General features: G+C 40.5%; 2 protein-coding genes across 3 annotated transcripts; both read right to left on the reverse strand.

Moving 5' to 3' along the window:
- Positions 1-179: 179 nt before the first annotated feature.
- trabd (TraB domain containing) lies at positions 180-9,095 on the reverse strand. 2 transcript variants are annotated; one of them, XM_042496459.1, is made up of 10 exons: positions 9,028-9,095; positions 8,492-8,532; positions 7,408-7,474; positions 6,616-6,782; positions 6,285-6,425; positions 5,288-5,398; positions 5,055-5,194; positions 3,995-4,167; positions 3,157-3,253; positions 180-3,067 (listed from the first exon to the last, which is right to left on the reverse strand). In XM_042496459.1, the coding sequence occupies exons 2-10, from the start codon at positions 8,513-8,515 to the stop codon at positions 2,884-2,886; spliced, it is 1,104 nt and encodes a 367-aa protein (XP_042352393.1). In that variant the 5' UTR covers positions 8,516-8,532; positions 9,028-9,095; the 3' UTR covers positions 180-2,883. The 2 variants fall into 2 exon arrangements, with proteins under 2 accessions (XP_042352393.1, XP_042352392.1); XM_042496458.1 differs by lacking the exon at positions 9,028-9,095 and having other exon boundaries at positions 8,492-9,007.
- A 1,942-nt stretch (positions 9,096-11,037) lies between these two features.
- On the reverse strand, positions 11,038-16,600 carry panx2 (pannexin 2). The gene is made up of 5 exons (XM_042496852.1): positions 16,248-16,600; positions 13,004-14,118; positions 12,560-12,695; positions 11,665-11,850; positions 11,038-11,372 (listed from the first exon to the last, which is right to left on the reverse strand). Exons 1-5 carry the CDS (start codon positions 16,474-16,476, stop codon positions 11,038-11,040), a joined length of 2,001 nt encoding a protein of 666 aa, XP_042352786.1. The 5' UTR covers positions 16,477-16,600.
- Positions 16,601-20,660: the final 4,060 nt, after the last annotated feature.

The raw sequence follows: 20,660 nt of genomic DNA on the forward strand, positions 1-20,660 counted from the left end.
CCACAAGAGCCACAGAATCCCTCAAAAGATGAGTAACGACTACAAAGACAATGCAAAACAACAACAAAAAAAACCACACCATCATACTGTATCTGTGCCCAAGAGACCTTTGTCTCATAATCCGCCCATGCATCTATGCAACATGGTTAAAAAAGCAATATTTCTGAGGCAAATAACAGTTTGTCTTTAGATAAAATCTTTTAATAATTCATTACAGAAGTCAGAATTTAATGTTTGGTTTGTTAACAATGACAATACAACACAAGGGCATGGGGAAAAAAATCTTTCAGCATGTACAGACATTCATACCGATATCTCTTGGCAGTTCTCAAACACACAATAGATCGAACCTTTGGAAATAATCTGGGAGGGAGACAGACAAATAATGTTTAAGTTTGACTGTTTTATACTGCTGAGGGACTGAGAGGCATGACTGCAACTGTTCCACATATCCTCGTCTCTTACTTAAGCATGTTTAATGACTTGGAAGACAGGTTATCTGAGTTAGTTTAATGTGAGGGTGACTTTATGTTTGTGGCAATGACTCATTTACTAAAGTCCCATATTAGTCCATTGGACTATTTCACAAGTTAAAAACAACAAATGAACTCCTTTCATATGAGTTATAAATACACCTAAATAATGCCACTACTGCACATATAATCACTGAAAACTAAGATTGGGGATTTATGTTGGTTTATGGCCTTGCAATCTCATTAATACCTTGTTCAGACTGACGGATTTATTTGGGGATCTCCCACATTAAGCTCCGAGAGATTATTTAACAATTTTTTTACACGTGCAATAAGAAGCTATATACTACAGATACAGGTCAGTGTTGGTAGTATAAAGCCTCAGCAGTGGAGGCAATCTGAGGGTCAAAGGCAGCAGTGATAGCAGTGTAAGGCTTTACCTCCCAACTCTGACCAATCTCAAGTGTCCGTTTCCTTCATAGTCGACAAAACAAGTCCATAACAAATTTCCGCTGACAGGAATTCCACTGAGACATTATTAAGGTCAAGTCAAATCCTTAATTTGAGGGAAACATACCAGTCTCATTTTAATCATCTCATTCCTTATTCCCATTTCTACAATCCGACTGGCAAGTGATAATGCATATATTGTAAAAGTAGGAACAGCTGGTGCGCTGAATGACACATGTTCTCGTGTGGAGGTTTCTAGAGATGTCTTTCTGTACAAGATGCATATTTTTGAGTCAAGTATGAACTCTTACTCACAGATGGAGCCAGTTAAAGCCAAGATGTGAGGGTGCCTCATATTGGAGGTACAATCAAACACACAAATAACAGGATAAATGCTTTGCTCATCCTGAGGCACATTAAGCCTGTCCTGCGTCAGGTCTCTGTTGAATGTATGAGTGACCATAAAATGAACGGGCTGTGGTGATTTCAGCTGAAGCCAAGACAACACAAACTAGATGGTCTATATTTAGGGCAACAGTATTTATAAAATAGGCCATTCATATGATTATATAAAGACAGAAGACTAGAAAGTTGCATTGACCATTTGGTTGCAGTATGTGTATGATGCATATAACACATTTTTGCCATTCCTTGAAGCTCACCATTAGCCCTTACTGCTGCAATATGAGGCACTTGTCTGTTTATGTGGGCAGGACCATGCACTGGGGGAGATCATTTTGTCTTATGTGAGTTTTGAAGAATATGTATTTCAAATCGTAGATTTACCAAAGATTAAGAAAATTATAATTTAACTTCCAATTTGGACATTTTTCTCATTTACCTCACACCACGAGGGCCACTCTTTGTTTTGACTGACATACTGTTTTATTTCACGTCTCCTTTCCATCGGCTGCACGTTCAGTACAAGACTCTCTGATAAAGTGCTGGACTTGAAATGGGCCAATTACCCAAAAATGCTGGCTGGCACCAGAAAGGAGGAAGGAATAAGGAGAGAGCGTTAGAAAAGTGTGCCTCTCAGAAAATGGCTCAGTTATATCAGAGCATGTGACTGAAGTTGATTCTGATGATACTTGTCGAATAAAAACTTTGGGGCAAATTCACAAAAATCTGCAAAACTGAGAAAAAGAAGCTGTGTAATTCTTAAAGCACCCACAAAGTGTAAAATGCTCCTCCAAAAGTGCTGCTAAGCAAACAGCGTCTCAGTGCTCCTGTGCTTTCAGCGCATATTAAATTAGGTAACATGAATATGTTTGGTGCAAAATTAGCCCATTTTGGATTTTTAAGGGGTGTCACACCCAGCGCTGGCCCAAGAACAATGTCTCTCTGTCACATTTATATTACTTGCCTGAAGTTTTGAGAAATGCCTCTACAAATGATCGGTCACAGTCCGTTTTGTCTCCGCCATTATTTTGTGTTCTTGCTGCACAGGCAGAATTTATAGTTTGCTGTGTAGATAATTGCGGATGAAGAAAAAATGGGCATATTGCACCCGGCTGCATAACTTTTTGAGTGTGTTTGCGCTGCTATATAAAAAATATTTTGTGAATTTTTACCTTTAGACAAGGCAGAAGTGATGTGCAATTCATGGTGCTATCAGCAGATGTAATCCGTTCTTTGTGAATTTGCCCGTCTGTCATTTAAAGGAATGGTGGGGAAAATGTTTATCTATTCAAAAGGAATTATTGGCATTTGTAAACCTTACAAAATGCAGGATTTGCACAAAATATGAAAGAAAAAGAAAAGAGTACTGTCAGGGTTTCTTTGGCAGTACGGCCCTGCTGTGTCTACAGGGACACCACTACGAGGTGGGAGGCTCCTGACCCCCCTGAGGTCCTTGTTAGTTCATCGTGTGGGCTGGTGAAACCTTTCCTCCAGCCTCAGCTCCTGTTTTTAAGGCCATTGGTGAAAAATGCATTGTTTTAAAAGATCAAAAGTCGTGTCACTGATGGCTTAGAGCAGGGGGTGGCCGCAGAGTCTCCATTAAAGATTGGACTGCAGGTAAAGACAGCAGAACTCGACCTATACTTCCTCCAGCTCGGTAGCAGGCATATCCCAGCATGCCCATCATGACGCCCTTTATGACTGTGCGCAACACCCAGCCAACACGAGAGGGAGGTGCAACACTGAGGGAGAGACAGACAGATACATGAGCAGCAGTGGAATTGTTACGGTGTGTCCGTACCTCTGACAATCTGTAATGTCACAAACTTACCTCATGATTTCATTTATGTTGAGCTGCTTATCCCAGTTTCTTTCTATTCCAGGGACATGACCCATTCCTACAACTCCAACCACCACAGCAGGCACTTCTATCCCAGAAAAGAGCATAAAATGTTCTGTTATATAAACACTCAACACTTTTACTATGTATGAAACCACCGGTATCTCTCCACAAAAATTAATCAATACACTAGGGACAGATAAACAAGGCCTGAATGTCTGGATTTTTACCTTTTTGACAATTCATTAACTATAAAAAAAATGCACAGCTGAACATGGACAATATGATTCACTGAGCATGATTTTTTGTGTCCTCACCACAAATAAAAGACATTGCTGTTAAGATAAGTAAGTCAGTGAAAAAATGTCACTGTTACTGTGAAAAATGTTAAAAATGAAGCCCTTTTTTTACACACACCATGACTCAACATTTCCATTATAGGTCTACGTAGCATTCAAACAACACTGTCATTACTGGACGGTTTATTACGCAACGGTTTTCGTAACCACAAAGATACACAAAGTAGGTTGACATGTCTTGTTAAGAGATAAAAACATGTCAAGCAAAAGCTATGCAAATCTGAAAATGCATTTAAAAAGCCTTCATGCATATTCATGAATATTGCAAACATAAAGTGCAAACCACGTAATTATAAATTTTAATGAGCAATGAATATGTAAAACAACAACATAAATAAACACAGAATTTATGATATGTGAATAAAAATAGATGCATGGATTAAGGAGGGGGAAAAAACAGGATCATCGAGCTAAAAATCTACAAGTAAGAATGATAGGATTATTATATGGCTGAACAGTGTGATACGTACTCTGGGCGTTACGGGGGGCCTCCACACATCGTGTAGCCTGGCGGAGCGTGTGCGTGAGGTAGATGTCTCTTTCAGCCACGATGGTCTGGTGGAGAGCAGGAAACTCGCCGATCATCTCTGACATGGTCTGCTCCAGCAGGTCCTTCTGTTTGCACTTCTCCACGTCCTCTTTACTAAAAAAATGACACACAGTCCAACACAGTCGCTGATGGTCACACAAAGAGGAAGACATTTTTGTTTTCTGTTTTTTTTTTTTTTTACTGCCTTTTAGTGAAAAATTATCAATTTTGGGCAAAAGATTGCATTTGGAGGAGACTGCCTGCATTTTCAACCCATTATCAGTCTACAAATATAAAATTCAGAGCATGTATCCCGGCGCAGCTACGTGTGATAAGAAAATTTGCTTTTAAAACAAACTTTCAAGGATTTTAATTTTTTTTTTTGTTAAGGTCACCCTAGGCAACGCTTTTGAATACATCAGAAAATGTGACAGGCCCAATCTGAGAGATGTCATAAAACACACAATCACATTATCATCATCAAAAAATCAAACATCACATCACAAAGACACCAGCATCTTAAAAAATTGGCAGAGATGCATGTACTCTGTAAAATAAGTGTGGGCGTACATTCCCTAGTTCTCCAAAGAGACACAATTCTACAGTGTCTAGGAAGCAAATTTAAACTTTTTAAAATCTTTGCTCTTCTCCACCATTTCCACAAATGGAATCCTCTGAAGAGAGACCACTACACAGCATGATCTGAACCCATTCAGAACCCTGATCATAAACACTCAAATGAGATTATTTTAACAACCTCCCTATTAATAACAAACATTTCTTCTTTCAAATTTAGCAACATCCACATTTCTTGGTGAGTTGAGTAGAGAGGCAGCTTCAGAATCACGGTATACCAATAATGTGGATCACCTTAGGACATCTAATTTTCAGAAATCAAGTGCAAGATACAGTACCTCTTATTCTTCGCTTAAAAACCCCTCTCTGATAACAGATATTGGAAAAAACAGTCTCATGACACTGGGAGTAAGGTGAGCTCATACCTGATTGGGTCTGACAGAAAGCAAAGACCCCATGCCAAACGGGCCTTCTGCCACAGACTGAGAGCTGCAATGGCCCTCTTGAACGTCACCGGGATGGGCCTGTCCCCAAGGTGAAATTTACAGAACGGCACTTGTCCAGCCTGCGTGCAAAGACAAACTTGAGAATATATAAACTAAATACTAAAACTGACACTATTATCCATTTTTTATGACTTTGTTAGTGCATGTTTTACCTCTTTGAAAGCCTCCCTAAACTCTCCTCCAGGAGCCATACCCAGTTGCTCTGTGATGTGAGCTGAAACCTTGAGCAGGAGAATCTGCATCAGGCCAGACATCAGCCCGTTCTGACAAACACATGAGGCAGAAATAAGCATTCCCAAAAACACAAGTATGCTTTCAGTGGTAATTCTGTAATTTAAAAAAAAAAATACAGTGATAGTATATTACACATTTTCATGCACATACATAAACATAGTTTTGGAGAACCAAAAAGTAGATACACACAAGTGCAGAACAGAATAAAAGTTCTTTACTGACATTTTTACTCTTGACTTGAGCAATTGGAAGAAGGCAATAAACAAAAAAAAAGTAAGAAATTTACAAAAGGTTACAAGAAAATAAGCAACAAAACATGATAATAAGCAACAACAAAAAAAAGAAAAATCAAAAATAAACATGAAAAGTGCTCAAAGAAAGTGCTATTTTTTTAAAAAAAAAATTATTTTCTAAATATATAATGATTAGATTTATAAATGAAATTTTCTGAACATTTTCCCTTGTTTTTGATAATACAATATAATCCCCTAGCTAATTTTCACGTGAATTTCTTAATGCCTTATACTTTTTTTTTTGTTGCAATTTGCGGGACCTTTCTTTCCAAGTTGCTAATTGCCTTTTTTTTCCAAAAAAATCAAACCATTTTTTTTCCCAGAGGTTTCAACGCTTGTGAAAGGCATCTAAACACAGCACAAGAAAACTGATGATGATCCAGGTATTAAAGGGTTAACCTGTTGTGCATCATATATCAGATATTTGCCCATTAACAAGGAGTGCTTGCTGCAATCCCCTTCACTGTTACTCCCATCATAGGATAACAGTGGTTTCAAATTCCAAAACACCACCAACACTGCCTTGTTCATGCAGTCTCCTCTCCACGTTATCTAGTCCTGCTGTCTTTTACACTACTGCCATTGTAAATCCCCATCATCCCCATCATTGTGAAAACCTGACCTGTTTGATGGCCTGCTGAACCTTATCCAGGTTGATGTCTTTGGCTTCCCTCAGCAGTGTATTCTCGTCCATCTTGAGCATAGACACTCTGTACTGGCACAGTTCCACCACCACCACGTCTGGCTGCACAGCGCGGATCGTCTGTGTCATGCAGAGAAAGAGCAGTGGGTATGTAAGATAAGAGACAGACGCAGAATAAGAGAGCATAAAAGAGAGGCCTCTCCACATTCATAGAATTACTCGGTTATATCACTGACTGTTCACAGCATATCACATTTTAACAGGGTGCAGCGTACTGTATTAATTCTGCTTTAAACTCTCATTGGCTCACCGTGGCCACATCCTTTTTGCTGCTGTCACTGAAGTGGGCCGTGCCCACCAGGTACAGGAGGCTGCCATCAGGGGCAGTAAGACAGGTCACTGTCTCTGGGAGTTCAGGGGACGACTGGCGGCGCTGGGATCGCAACTGCCAAAGCAGCTCCATTGCTTCACCATCCGCTAGACAGGGACAACAGAAACAGTTTAAGGTACAGAACAATAAAAGACAACTATACTAACAAAATACAATACTATGATATATTAGCAATTTTGTATAGTTTTATATTTTCATTAACAAAGTAGGTACAGTTATAGCAATTCAGGCCCTATTCTTTGCAGCTGTTGAGCTAAGATTATACAAGTCTAGGGATTACGTGCACATTAGAAAAAAGTCCAAGTATAAAAGTTTTTTTTTTGTAGTGTGTGGATCTGGAAAAAATGTGACAAAAAGTCTCTGGCTAATATTGAGGAATGTAATAAAACTAAAAGCACATGCATTTTAATCATCAAAAGTTGCATTCTTAAAGAATGATGTGTAATAATGTGGAGATCTACTATCGCTACAGGAAGTAGCAAGTTCTGCATTACAATGAAAAGGCTGCTGCAATAAACAATAAGGCTGACAAACCATGTAGTCAAAAAAGATGTAGGTATATATTTTTTAATTTATATAACATGAAATTGTTTGTAACAAAGGCATGACGTAGCAAACAGTGGCTAAAAAAAGGAGAAAGAGCGGTATTACGGGTATTACACAATCTTCCTGATGAAAAACAGCAAACTGTATTTTAAACAAACAGCTTACAGAGCCCTGGAGGTAGACAAGGCAGCTCCTCTTCTGAAGGGTCCTCTGATGGGCCAACTGACTCATCCTGTTAGGGAATTACAAAGAAAACAATATTTTAAGAAAGATGGCATGTTTGCATCATTGTGCAAGATTAAGGGATAAATCCTGTTCAAGTCTAGCCACATTGAGAAATAGGGACTGACTGCATATAATTAGGCAACTGTTCAGGGCAAGAGAGAATGGCAATGGTTGAGAAACAACTAAAGCTGAGAAACATATATCAGGGTTCCCACACATTGAAGACATATAAGATTTAAACTCTATTCAAACATAATTTCATCATTCCACACATGATGTGTTATCTATAAGTTATCTGAAAAAATTGCCCAAAATCTTAAAAGGAAAATAAAGCCAAAAAAAATACAAAAATAAGGGAAAAACAGTAAAACATTGTAAAGAAAATATGCATATATATATATATATAATATATATATATATATATAGGTTTGGAATGCATATTTTTTTATGAATTTCTATAAAAATTGAAAAAATATTTTTTTTTAAAAATTCAGAAAAAAACATGCATTCCAAACCTGCATGTTTTCTTTTCAAATAGTAAAATAAACACAAAATACAGCCATTTGAATTTGTGGGGGTAGGGGGACTTTAGTAATGAACAAACAAAACGTTGTCCCACGTAGACCCATACAAGAGCTACGTTACATTGTCAGCTACAGAAAATAAATTCACCATTATGTTACATTAATGTAATTTAACTTTAATCCACACAATACATTTTCAGAATTTTTCCAAAACTATCAATATTTTTTTGTGACTCTCCAAAATACTGGAAAACGTGATTGTGAAATTACATGCCTTTTCCACGGTTTTCCATGACTGTGGAAACACTGATATGTGTTTTTAAATCAAACTACATCATACTATAACACTCTAGCTAGCCAGTGTGTCCTCCTACCCCGGTGTGAGCAGGACAGCTGGCGAAACATCAGTCAAAAACATCTTTTCTCTCTCTCTCTCTCTCTCACACACACACACACAGACACACACACATACAAACACAGGTATTGTAAGTGTTACAAACCTCTGAATTGTTGTCTTGATCCATGTTTGAAGCACTGAGAGCTGCGTGTGACACAGGGCAGGATGAAGACATGTTACCATCGAGCAGTGAGACGTTCAGGGACTCACAGCTTGTGACAGTACAGAGGCACCGACTGCTGACGTTGCTTTAAGTGGACGACGCAGCTAACTATTGTAACGTTAACGATAAAAAGTGGACACTATCACTAATGTATTACAGTAAGCCAAATAGGTAACGTTATCTCCGACGAGACCACCGACATACCACTAGAGGTAGAAGTAGTGACTTTCCGGTGGGGAAGGTTTACAAACTAGCTAACGTTACTTCCAGTTGCTAACCGTGTACATTGGTTTGGTTAGCTACGGATGATGATAACAGCTAACTCGGGCTAATGTAGGCTAGCAAGTCCGGTAAGAATTTCGTCAAATAACACACGTTAATACGGAGTAATTTCACAACAAATGCCGCCATTATCTAGTGAATTACATGTGGTAATATACACGATAGTTGTCTAAAAACAAATATCAGCAACTTACCGAGCAAGCCAGCCCGTATGTCAGTGTGCACTTCTCTGGTACAGCAGTACCTCCAGTGCTCGGCTGAATCTGACAGCCGCGGTGCATTCTGGTCCGTGTAGTCATTTATTATTGACGCGCATGTTTATTTTTGTAGAGATTTCTTTTAATTACTTTCCATTTTTTCCATTTCACATAGTACAATCAAAGTCTGGACTCCTTTTCTCCACTGACATTAAGACAGTCACAGATTTTCCTCCTTGTCTCAATGATAAAATCTACACAGAAAAGCAGAGTTGTGTTTCCACATAACATGCTCTCTCTCTCACACACACACACTCGTGCTACAAGTCCTAAAGTGCTTCTGGATGCATTTAGTGTGCTTGAGTAATCTAACAAGGGGATTTGGGGCCAGACTGTGCTATAGATTTATTTTTAATTTCCACCAAAAGATTATTAAAAGGGGGGAATTTGCTGAGTCTCATCACTAATGTGCATTTACTAAATGCCCCAGAAAAAAAGAGAATGCATGGTCTACCTTTATTGTAGGTAAGCCCCTGATGACAGCACTAAAGTCTTCTACAGTAGATGTCATATTTGTGTGTAAGTCAGTGAAGGTAGTTCCTTTATTGAAGTTCCTGTATGCAGCTGCAGGAAATGTGTATGTACAGGTTGCCCTGGGTACCCATCCCCTTGTTCACTCACTCATTCCCTGTGAAAACATACCATGGATGCTTGTTTTTATTTTCTTTTACTACAAATAACAGACCAACTATTCTAACTATTAATTCCTTCATAGCAGATGTTGGCACAATGTGGGCATATATAACTACCAAAAGACATTTAGATTGTGCCGGAGACAGCAGATGGCAATCAAAAGCTTAGTCATCATGTCAGAAACCTTCTGATGAGGAACGATTTCACATCTACTCATCACTTCTTTCACTTCACATCACAGCACTCCCACAAGAAGCCAGCAGAAGACAAAGGTCACACCACTTGAGTCCAGCTCCATTCATCATATCGGAGCTGCTTTTAAAGACTTTTTTAAAGTCTAAAGAAGAAAACACATCAGTGCATTTTTATCACAGGAATCTGGTTCCTATTAGACAAACAGAGCAATATCGTAGTTACTATCACCTCAAAATGCCATCGTTACATTGTAGCCTGTCCCTACGCTGTTCCTTTATATAATGTGCCAATTTAACTGTTATTAATGACGTGCAAATATAGTCGTGTCAAGATCTGAAACACGTTCCTAATCAACGCTGAAATGGCAATGATAAAGCCATGAAACGTGTGCTCTATTTTAAACATCCCACAAACACTGAGTCATATACAGTGGCTATACATGTATAGCGTTTTGTGAAATATGAGGCTGCAAGCGCATACATTATTGCCACAACTGTATTGTGATCTTTTGCATATTAATTGTGCAGAACTCATTTGTATTGCGTGAGCTACCTTTCTACTTGGCTATTGGGATAAAGGGACTAAGCATTATCATATGTGTTTAAAATACATCTTGTTTGAAGCTATTATGCAGTCTTCTTTGCAGATATGCATCTCTAAGGTGTGTAGTTTTTTTTTAAATTTATTTTTATTTTTTTAAGAAATCTCACTTATCTGTTGTGACTGCTCATCCTTTCACTAAGCCTTTTTAAAATAGCTATTTGACCCTGCACTGTAGCACCCTGTTGAATTAATATCACTGCTGGTTTCATTGGAGGGTGTTAAGCTGTACACAGTCATCCTGAGACATGACATCATTTCCTACAGCAATACTCTTAGTTATCAAATACACAAACTTCTGTCTTATCCTCTCTGAGTTATTTTCCCATCTTAAAGTCATTTTGCTTTACTAGAGTTCCATGTAATTTCCTCACTGTCCAATCCACCCATCACAGAAGTGTGTGAGTTCATTTAAAGATTAGAGGTGGCTGTTGATAGGAGGTGATTGACATGGTGGTCATGTGCACAGAATCTAGTGTCAGTAAGAGGAATCACAGTCGGCATCCCTCTTCTCCTTCTTCAACATTCCCCAGCGGCGATGAGCTCCCCAGGTCTCTCTGCCAGTCTGTCTCTACGGTGTTCTTCATCCTCGTCTTCCTCAAAAAGAGTGTGATGTATACTCAGCAGCTGGTGTGTAGGGGCTCTGGTCAGAGGTGGTGGCTGACACTCAGGGTTTTCTGTCTGAGTGAGAGGGTCCCTTGGGGGAGGAGGAGGCGGAGGAGGAGAGGACTTGGGACTGAGGGGGTCCTCACTGGATGGGGGGTTCGGGCTCACGCCATTTACATAAGAAGTGGTGGGCAGGGTCACTGTAGAAAAGGCAGTGTTGGTCGATGCTGGAGAGCAAACCTTAGTTTCTGAAGAGAAAAGAAGAAATATCGAACAAGGTAGAAGGAGAAAGGAGAAAGTCAAAAACTGTATATACAGTATGTCCACTTCTAAAAGAATACATCTCCTATACTCTTTCAAAAGTCAGCACCTCTTGCATGCATGACTTATTGGCCACCATGGAAAGCAATATCAGCAGTATGTAATAAGCGAGTGCAATTACAAGATATAGCAGCACGTTGTAATACCCCCTGTGATGCACATATACATTATGTATTGGAATGTCTAAGATACAGCTGTATAAGAAGTGAAGTGACTTACCTGTAATGGCACCAGACACATGAACAATAGTGTGCGTGCCTTCAAGGTACACTGTATCCAGGTTGTGCTCTGAGGGTAGAGGCTCTGCAGTGGTGGTCTCCACCTTGGGCTTACGAATGGTCAGCATGTATGGGTGGACGTCCAGAGAGAAGTTGCGAGTGTGCTTTTTCTCCATCCCACTTAGATCTACAATTGAAAATGAAAAGTCTGGCTTAATGGGAGGTAAAACATAACATCAAAAAAGCAGGTCATCCATCCAAAGTGTGCTTAGATCCAACTTAGAAATGACAATTGAAATTAACTTGTTTTTTTAAGTGTTAGCAACTCCAGTAAATCAAGTTAGTTTGACTCAACTTGATCACGACAAGGAGGATTTTACCAACGATGAAGTTAGGAGATCTGAGAGTTCTGTTTTATCAACATGCTTAAGGAAATACAAATATGATTGACTAGTCTGCAACCAGCAGAATACAAATATAAAGCCTAGTACACTTGGTGTACTTAAGTTGTTAAAGCTTAGAAAGACTGATTTAACTTTAACATTTTTAAGTTGCAACAACTTTACAAGATAAAGTAAATAAGATAACAATAAGATATAAAGTTAGCATACATTAAGACTAATTGTTGTATTTACTTAAATTTTTCAAGGCAGTTGTTTTCTTAAATTTCTTTAAGTAAAATCAAATCTTCACATTTTACAGTGTACTAGATTCTGGCTAATAAGGGCACAGGTGGACATCATAGCCACCTTTGATAATCTGTAAAATTAAAATGCTTTAATTTCAGCTTAATTTGTTCTTGCTTTGGCTTGTTAGGTCATAGTATTTTGTCAACATATTTTTGTATATGTTGTGGCTAAAAACACAATAAACGTATTGTTCATAGTACTGCATACCTTTTATCGCAGGATGTTGTGTGCTCTTGGTATCCAGAAGTGGTGCAGTGAAGCTATCTCCGACTGTCTTTCGTCTGACTGGTTTGGGCTTTTCAGGCTTGGTGTTATTTTCCAGACGTGTCAGGGTCAGAGGTTCCTTTACAAGGGACAGATAACACAAAAACAAGTCAACATACAGCTACAATTCAGGTACCCAAATGCAACAAGTACAGCAGCACTGAAGTGTTCTACATATTTTGGAAGTCCTTAGTGAGTACCACTTCCTGTGCCTCTTCAGAGAAAGAGTCTCTTATCAAGAGCTGATACTGTATTGCTGAACAAGTTCTTGTGGTAAGGGTTATTCTGTTTCTAGAGAACAGTTATTTTTTCCTTCTGCCATCATTGATGCTGAATGAATGTTGATGAGTTACAACTAAAACATTTTTTCTCAGACAGATGCCTTACCTTAAATGGCTGAGGAAGAGGATTTGAGCTTGGGATCCATTTCATCTTCTTTCTGGGCCGCTTGATGACCAGCGGCTCCCCAGCCATCTCACCCACTCCGAGATCAGAGGGGTCCATGTTGGGATCAAGTGTTTGAATCCCAGAGTCCCTCACAGTGGGTGTAGCGTCATGGTTGGACTGTGCGAGTGCAGCCAGCAGCTGCCTGACCACATTGTCATACATGAGATCACTCTCATTGGTGATGAAGTCCAGCCGGTTGAGCGACTTGATGTGGTCCCTGTTCTCGTTGCAGAACATGGCCAGGATGTTGATGTCGCAGAACTGAGACTTCTGCCAGCGCCGCCTTGTTTTGATACCAACTTTATTCAGTTTGTCAAATACAAAGTTGGACTTGCGCACCACAAACAAGTGCAGCAAATTAACCAGTATGATGAGGTTCATGGTGCAGAGCAACGCGATATCCACCGCTGCCATGATGCGCTGCAGCTGTACAGCCGGCAGCTTACAGTTGACCCTGAGCTTCAGCTCTTGATAGCTGCTAATGTCTGGAGGCTCACCCAGCGCACAGGTGAACTCGTTCTGCCTTTGGCGGGCATAGTAGGCGCTCAGGTAGGAAATAGGGATGGAACTGAGGCAGATAATGGCCAGATGGCGTGCTAGGTAAAGTTTAGCCAGAAAGTTACTTTGGCCTCGTCTCTCTAAATATTTCTCAAACAAGTTCTGCTCTGGGCTTTTCTCCTTCTCTGCATTTTCGATGATCTCCCTCCTCTCTCGCTCAGTTATGCCAGGTCCTTTGGATTGGATCTGCTTCTCGATCTTCGGGGCTCGGCCCTCAGCAGCTCTATGATAGCAGTTATCAATCTCTTGAAGCAGGAAATTGAGCTCTGAAGTGAGCCGTGTAGAGGCAAGGAACTCCCAACCCAAAGCAGGAATATACATGATTCCAGCGAAGGCCAGCAGGGCGTAGGGCAAGAACTTGTGTTCAAACAGTGAAGGCCAAAGGTGAGATTCCACACCAGGTGCAGCATCTCGCAGCTCTGTCCAGCAGTAGCCTCTTGCATACAGTGCCTGGTCTCTGGTGAAGTTGTGTGGTGTGTAACAGTATATGGACTCCTCTGAGGAAGATACAGACAAAACGACTCAGCCTAAACATTCCTTTAACAAGTTAGATGATTAAATCTTATGATATAAATTATTTAGATTAGCTGACAGATGAATGCTACAACGCTATTTCCTGGGTCTCTTTTTTTGTCAGAATTTTGTTCATCACTCCTAACATCTATAATAATTTGCTCTCAAATTTTATTAATTGGCGAGACTTTGGAATGTGAAAACATGTACGGGGTCAGAAAAGTTTAAACAATTTCTTCTGTTAAACGATGTTATCAGAAACCAGAAGTGTAAATATCTGTTGTTGTTACCATCCATTGTCCTGTAAAACTGTATGCACCAACAACTACACTGAGTACTGTGATTCAAAAAGGTACCATTCTATAACTTTGCACTGTGCAACTGATGTTAAAACAGACTTTAATGCTCTCCCTCATTTCATGTCCAAATAGTGTTTAAAGGGATAGTTCACCCCCAAATCAAACATACAAATTTTTCTTCTTACCTGTAGTGCTCTGTGAGTTGCAGAGTGTTGGAGATATTGGCTGTAGAGATGTCGGCCTTTGCTTGAATATAATGAAATTACCTGGTATTCAGCTTGTGGTGCTCTAAGTGCCAAAAATGCACATTTGAAAAACTCAACATCAGTGTTTCTTTATAGAAATCATGGCCTGGTTACTCAACTCAACAATAATCCACAGACCTTGTTTTGAGCAGGTCCATGTAGGAACTATTTTCTTTTGCCTAACTACAACTGCCAACTGTACCACTGTGCATTAGGAAGCTACTGTTAGCTGACCTAGCACCACTGAGCTGGTTAAAGTTGCAGCTCAGCCTGGAGGACACCATTAATGTTTACATTGCATGCTGTCACAGGCATGAGCCTCTTGTCCAAATAGTTCATGCATGAAACTGCGCACAACAAGGTCTTTGGATTATCTTAAATAACCAGATCATGATTTCTGGAAAGAGACATTGCTGTTTGGATTTCCAAATGGTTTTTTGGGGGTTTTTTTTGGGTGCTATGAGAACCACATCCTGATAAAAGAACTCCACTATTCACACAAAAACAATTTAGACTGATAAATAGCACCACAAGAAAGTGAAAAAATATGTTTTGGATTTGGGGTGAACTGTCCCTTTAAGATAATGTGGGTAATTTCAGTATTTGCTGTTCCCTCATATTTACTGCAGTAAACGCAACTTGCAATGACATATTCACATATTTCGAGGGAATATCTCGCATCTACGTGATGTGTTTCATTGTTAGCGCTGTATCTCTGAGAATCTTTTAGAATCATTCGTCTGTTCAGCCCAAAGCGCTGCATGGCTCTGATAACACTCACGCTGCTTTGTGAAATGATGATCTGCGTTGCTCAGATAGAGAAACTGAGTGCTCTTCTTCCTGTCAAAGTGTTCTTTTTCAGCTCTATCTGGTTCAGGGTTGCAGTAAATCCACATTTAATCTTTTCAATTAAGTGCAGCAACATCTGATACTACAAATGGTTTACCTGCCAACTAAATAAACTAATTTTTAATTTTGAATTAAAAACTATTATTATACATTCTGGTGTTAAAACTATTTTTTAACACCAGCATGTATTATTTCATGTTACTAACAATAAGGGTAATATATGCAATGGCATTACTTCTTTACAGTCACAGAGGGCAGGATGCTGAGTCATCTAAAATTGTTTGGCAATGCTCTAAATATCATTATAAAAACAGCAGAGAGGGAATACTGTAGAACCTGTCTAAACACCCACATTTTTCTGCTGCTAAAGTTAAACGCTCTGTCCCAGATGGTTAATGCTGCTATGCAGAGAGCCTGACTCAGCAGTGAACTACCATCTCTGCCATCACAGCCAGCCTTCTTACCAAACACCTTCCTCTTCCCCCTCCTATCTCCCGTTGCTCTCTCGACCTTTCCAGCTCCCTCTGTCTGCTCCTCTGATGCACTTGCTCCTTTTTCTTCCCTGCCTTATCTCCTACTTACATCTTTCCCTATTCTGTCTGTCAAAGAAAACACAAAAGCACTAACTCAGAATACACAAGGGTAAAAGATGCAGTTGTAACTTCTTCACTTTGCCAGTTTGCTGTGGCAGTCACCCCCCTCTAGTGGCAGAACTCTCACCTGCAAAGTTTCTTGTGAAGACGAGGGTGACCAGCAGGATGGGGATGATGACCGTCCCTATAGTGACGACACGATCAAAGGGCAGCTCCAGTTTGAGCTGCACCATGAGGCCGGCCAGCACCCCGCCTCTCTCATCCTGAGAGGAGCCCGGCAGGATCAGCTCTTTCAGTTTCTCGCCGGCGAGTAGAGCCGTGGCCATGTCTAAGTTTTGATCGAGGATGTTCTGCATCCGGAACACAAAGGACGCACACTACAACATCCCTCTGCACTGGAGGCCAGGCCAGACGCTCTCTGCTGTAGTTAAATAGTCCTCAACGCAGTGGAAGGCACACACACAGAAATGTGTGGCCAACTTCAGCCCCTGTCACCATATGTGGGAAAGCAGCAGGTCATACTGTGCGCTCTTCAGAGCTTTGAGTTTTCTACAGTTTTCACAAGCTCTTTTCTCCTACAGGAACGGTCATAACATTCAGAAGCCCACTCCTCTCTCGGCCTCTTTGTCATGCATCCTCATGTTTTGTCCCATTTCTGCTGTGCCTAACCTCAGACCACACTCTCTGTGTGGCAGGTTGAGGGATGAGCTGAGTTTCGGAGGCGTCCTTGTGATCCCCAGGGAGAGTGACTGCTGGCTGAAGAGCTGTTATGTGATCTTCGGTCAGGAGAAACTCTGACCAGTCCTTTCCTGAAAGAAAAGATAATCAGTTAGGATGGCACAATATGTGCTTTCTTTAAAAAACAAAAAATAAAAGTACATTGAGGCACAATAAGTAATTCCTGGGAACATCTGTACAATAGACAAATTAGTGCAACAATTTTAGTATGAATTGATGTTGTCTCACACCATCCTCAGGAAAACTCTCTGTTCCCATCCATCGTCCTCTGTAATGCAGTCATGTGGCTGAGGACGACTAATCCTCACTCTGTGACCAGTGAAGTGTGTGAACGTGGGGGGGCACTTGCCTTTGATCGAGCAAGGACACTAAAGGGCAAATTTATAGTATGCTAACCTGGAAGTGACTAAAACCAGAATTTATTCAGTGATTTTGACAAATTAACAACATTTTTTTGGATACTGGCTCTGCTCCTCCACAATTTGGGACTCCTAGTAGTCTCTATTTATTAGGTACAGCATGTTCACACTGGGATGTCAGGTGGACTCACGCATGTCAGTGGGATGTCTTGCGTGTCTGAGTGTGCGTGCACATGTGAGCGGGTGTGCATACATACATGAGCATGCATACCTTTGTTCAGTATGTGCAGGGTGGAATTAGCGCCTGCTGCATACTCATTTCGCTTGAAGGTTACGTGAACGTCCTCCGTGAGGAGTGTGAATACATTACTCCTTCACATCAACAGATCTCACCCCCTTGCTCTCCTTCTTCCCCTTTTACTCTCTCTCCCCGTTCCTCCTTCTGCCCTCCTCTCACTTTCTGCTCATTATGCAAAAAACACAGCTCATCTATGAAATCCTTGAAAGCCAAGCCCTCTAATCCAGGGATAGAAAGTGCACTTAACATCTCGGGGAGTGGAACCTTAAGACTGCGGTTTTATGAGTACAGGGGACAATTAGTGTGTACTCACCTGCACTGTGAGAAAGATAATAAAGAGAGGATTACTTTGAAATATTATCACAGAACAGTTATTCAAGGCTGCATGTGTTAATGCTGACACATGCAGTAATTGGCGTTATACCTGATAAAGAGAACAAGATGTCCTTTGTGGGATAACATGAATTACAGTACAGATATGACACTGCCCTGTACACACACTGCCTGGTGACAATCAAAGCAACTTTATCCACATCTCCAAACACACTGTCTCAAAAGGGGGAATAAACTTTACATAATTTAAATTTAAAGTGGCAGCATCACATTTTTAGGTTCACGGCTAGAGGCTTCACTGCTGTCTGTAAGCCACTGGCACAGGTCCAATCCAACAGATAATGCCTCTCAGTTGGGTGATGCTACCAGTGTTTAGAGAGGGAATCCCACATTCTTTTGCTACTCCAGCATGCCGCTTGGCTATGACCAGTACAGCCGGCTACAAAGAAAGAGGACAAGAGCTGAAGGAGAAGAGCCCCATTTATTATGAATGAGATGATGGCTGAAGAGGGAAGAACTTTTGCAAATTTGACACTTGTTCTCAGACAATCAGAGAATAAGCCTGACTAGATAGCTGTGGCAGAGGGATACAGTTTGATACTAACTGTGGAAGAGAAAAACACCATGAAGTATCCACATTGTTTTCTCACTTTTGACTCATCACTAAGTCCCTATGGGAACACTGCAGGAACATTTTATCAGAGGATGATTATGTCAGTTAGCTGTTGAGCTAGGATGCTGTCTCCTAACAGGTCTGGGAGAATCGCATCCAAGAGGACCACACTTTCACCCGAGACATTTCATTGCAGTGGATTGCAGCTTCCTGCAGATGACGAGCCGTTTCAGCACCTGAGCGGCGGATAGCTCCCAACTAGCCAGAGACGAGCTGCTTAACATCAAGTGTGTGTGCGCTGCTCTGTGTTTCTGTGTGTGTGTGTGTGTGTGTGTGTGCATTAAGAGAAGAGGAGATCCTACAGTCTGTTAAGATGCTCATTACCTGCATCACCTGTCCAAATTGGAAAGACTATAGCACCAGCGAAGCAGCTCCACTCACTCTGTGCTGCTAACAAAAGAGCCATGTGCATGCTAGTGGTGGGAAATAATCAAAAATCCACTCACCATGTCTCGCTGCATCTCCCGGCACGGTAAGAGTTAATCTGCAGTGCGGGCGAGCAGCTACAGCATGTATCCGAGCGCACCGGTTTGTTCCGCCTTTTCCCCCCAGCTCCTCTCTCCTCCTCCTCCTCCTCCTCCTCTTCCTCCTCCTCCCTGCCCTGCCTCTTCCTCAGGAACAAGGGATGAGATAACACATTAAGATTCTCGAGTTCATCGCATCACCAGAAAATGCGATCCGGATTCACACTGACAAGGACAGGTGGTGTATGAGCAGAAAAAAAACCAAATCATGTTGCAGAAATCGTCATCCTCGTCGTTTTTTTTTTTGTTTTTTGTTTTTTTTTTTTTTACAGATTTATCACTGAAATATTATAGATCTTAATTCCTGTATGAATACTGGCGGCAGCTAGTATTATTTGGTGATGTCATCGGCGAAAAAATATTTATACGGGGCTATAAAAAATAGAAATAGTGTTTGGATTTTAAAATAACGTTTGATAGCGGAATTGCCTTGCAGTTGAATAAGTGCAGACCGGCTGTCTTCATTCAAATCATGTTGGGCCAATCTACAACCAAACAAACGGCAGGAACTTTCCTATCGATAGGTTTATCCAGCCTGCCCATCATCATGAGTGTGGGACTGGCAAAGACATTTGCAAACCAGGAATGGGAAAGATGTTTGTCATTCAAACTCACTGGGTGTGGCGAGCATCTAAACACTTTTATTTGGGAGTATACAGGACAGCATCAGCATCAGTTGGAGGGTCATGCAATGGAGGATAACCTCACCTTTGAAATAAACTAGAGCCACAACTGACAAAGAATACTTGTACTGTAAGATATGCTGATATAGTTAAAAGATTTTCTGAGTTTCTAGAGAGAATCAATGTATTCAACTCTTTGACACCTGAGCAAACCTGATTTCTCTCCAAAACAAACAATGCAATGAGCAACATACAAAATGACCCTAAAATTAGTAGGAAATAAATACAATCATAGAGGAAAATTACCAGACTTAATAAATACATTTGTATATATATACTACAGACAAAATTTTAAATATATAATAAATATAGATTTTCTTGACATCTTTCCCTAGTTATGTGATATGCTTATCCTTCCCGTTTGAGGTAATTTTCAGGTTATTTTGGACTTTAAAAAAAAAAAAAAAAAATTTAATTTATTTTTTTTAATTTGTGGAACATTTCATGCCAAGTTGCTGACTGTTTTTTCCACGTTTTTTTTTTTTTTGAAAGAAATCAAACCAATTTGCTGAGGTTTCAAAATGCTTGTGAGAGGCGCCTGTACGCAGCATAAGAAAACTAATGTCGATCCGGGTTTCAAAGGGTTAATAATAATGCTCATGCCGAATGACATAGACTGCGCTTTAATTTCTACATCGCTGCTGAACAGTTAGGGCTTTACAGCAGCTGGGTAAGTTTGTTTGCAGCCTCCAGCAGCCTCTGGCTCTCTGCTGGGTTTCTTGTGGCAACAAAGCGCGCGATGGTGGCGCGCTCCCGATGCTCGTCAGCCGGACCGAGCCACAAGTCAGTTTTCTTCAAGCCGGTTTCCGCCGGTTAGGGAAGCCGCACCTCAATACGTCTGCTTCCAAATATAGTCTCTCTCTCTCTTTCTCTCTCTTTCTCTCTCGTTGCAGGGATCTTAAAGATGTTCATTTCGAAGAAAAAAACCCCAT

This window comes from Plectropomus leopardus, chromosome 11 (genome assembly GCF_008729295.1).
Source record: "Plectropomus leopardus isolate mb chromosome 11, YSFRI_Pleo_2.0, whole genome shotgun sequence".
Classification (NCBI taxonomy): Eukaryota; Metazoa; Chordata; class Actinopteri; order Perciformes; family Serranidae; genus Plectropomus; species Plectropomus leopardus.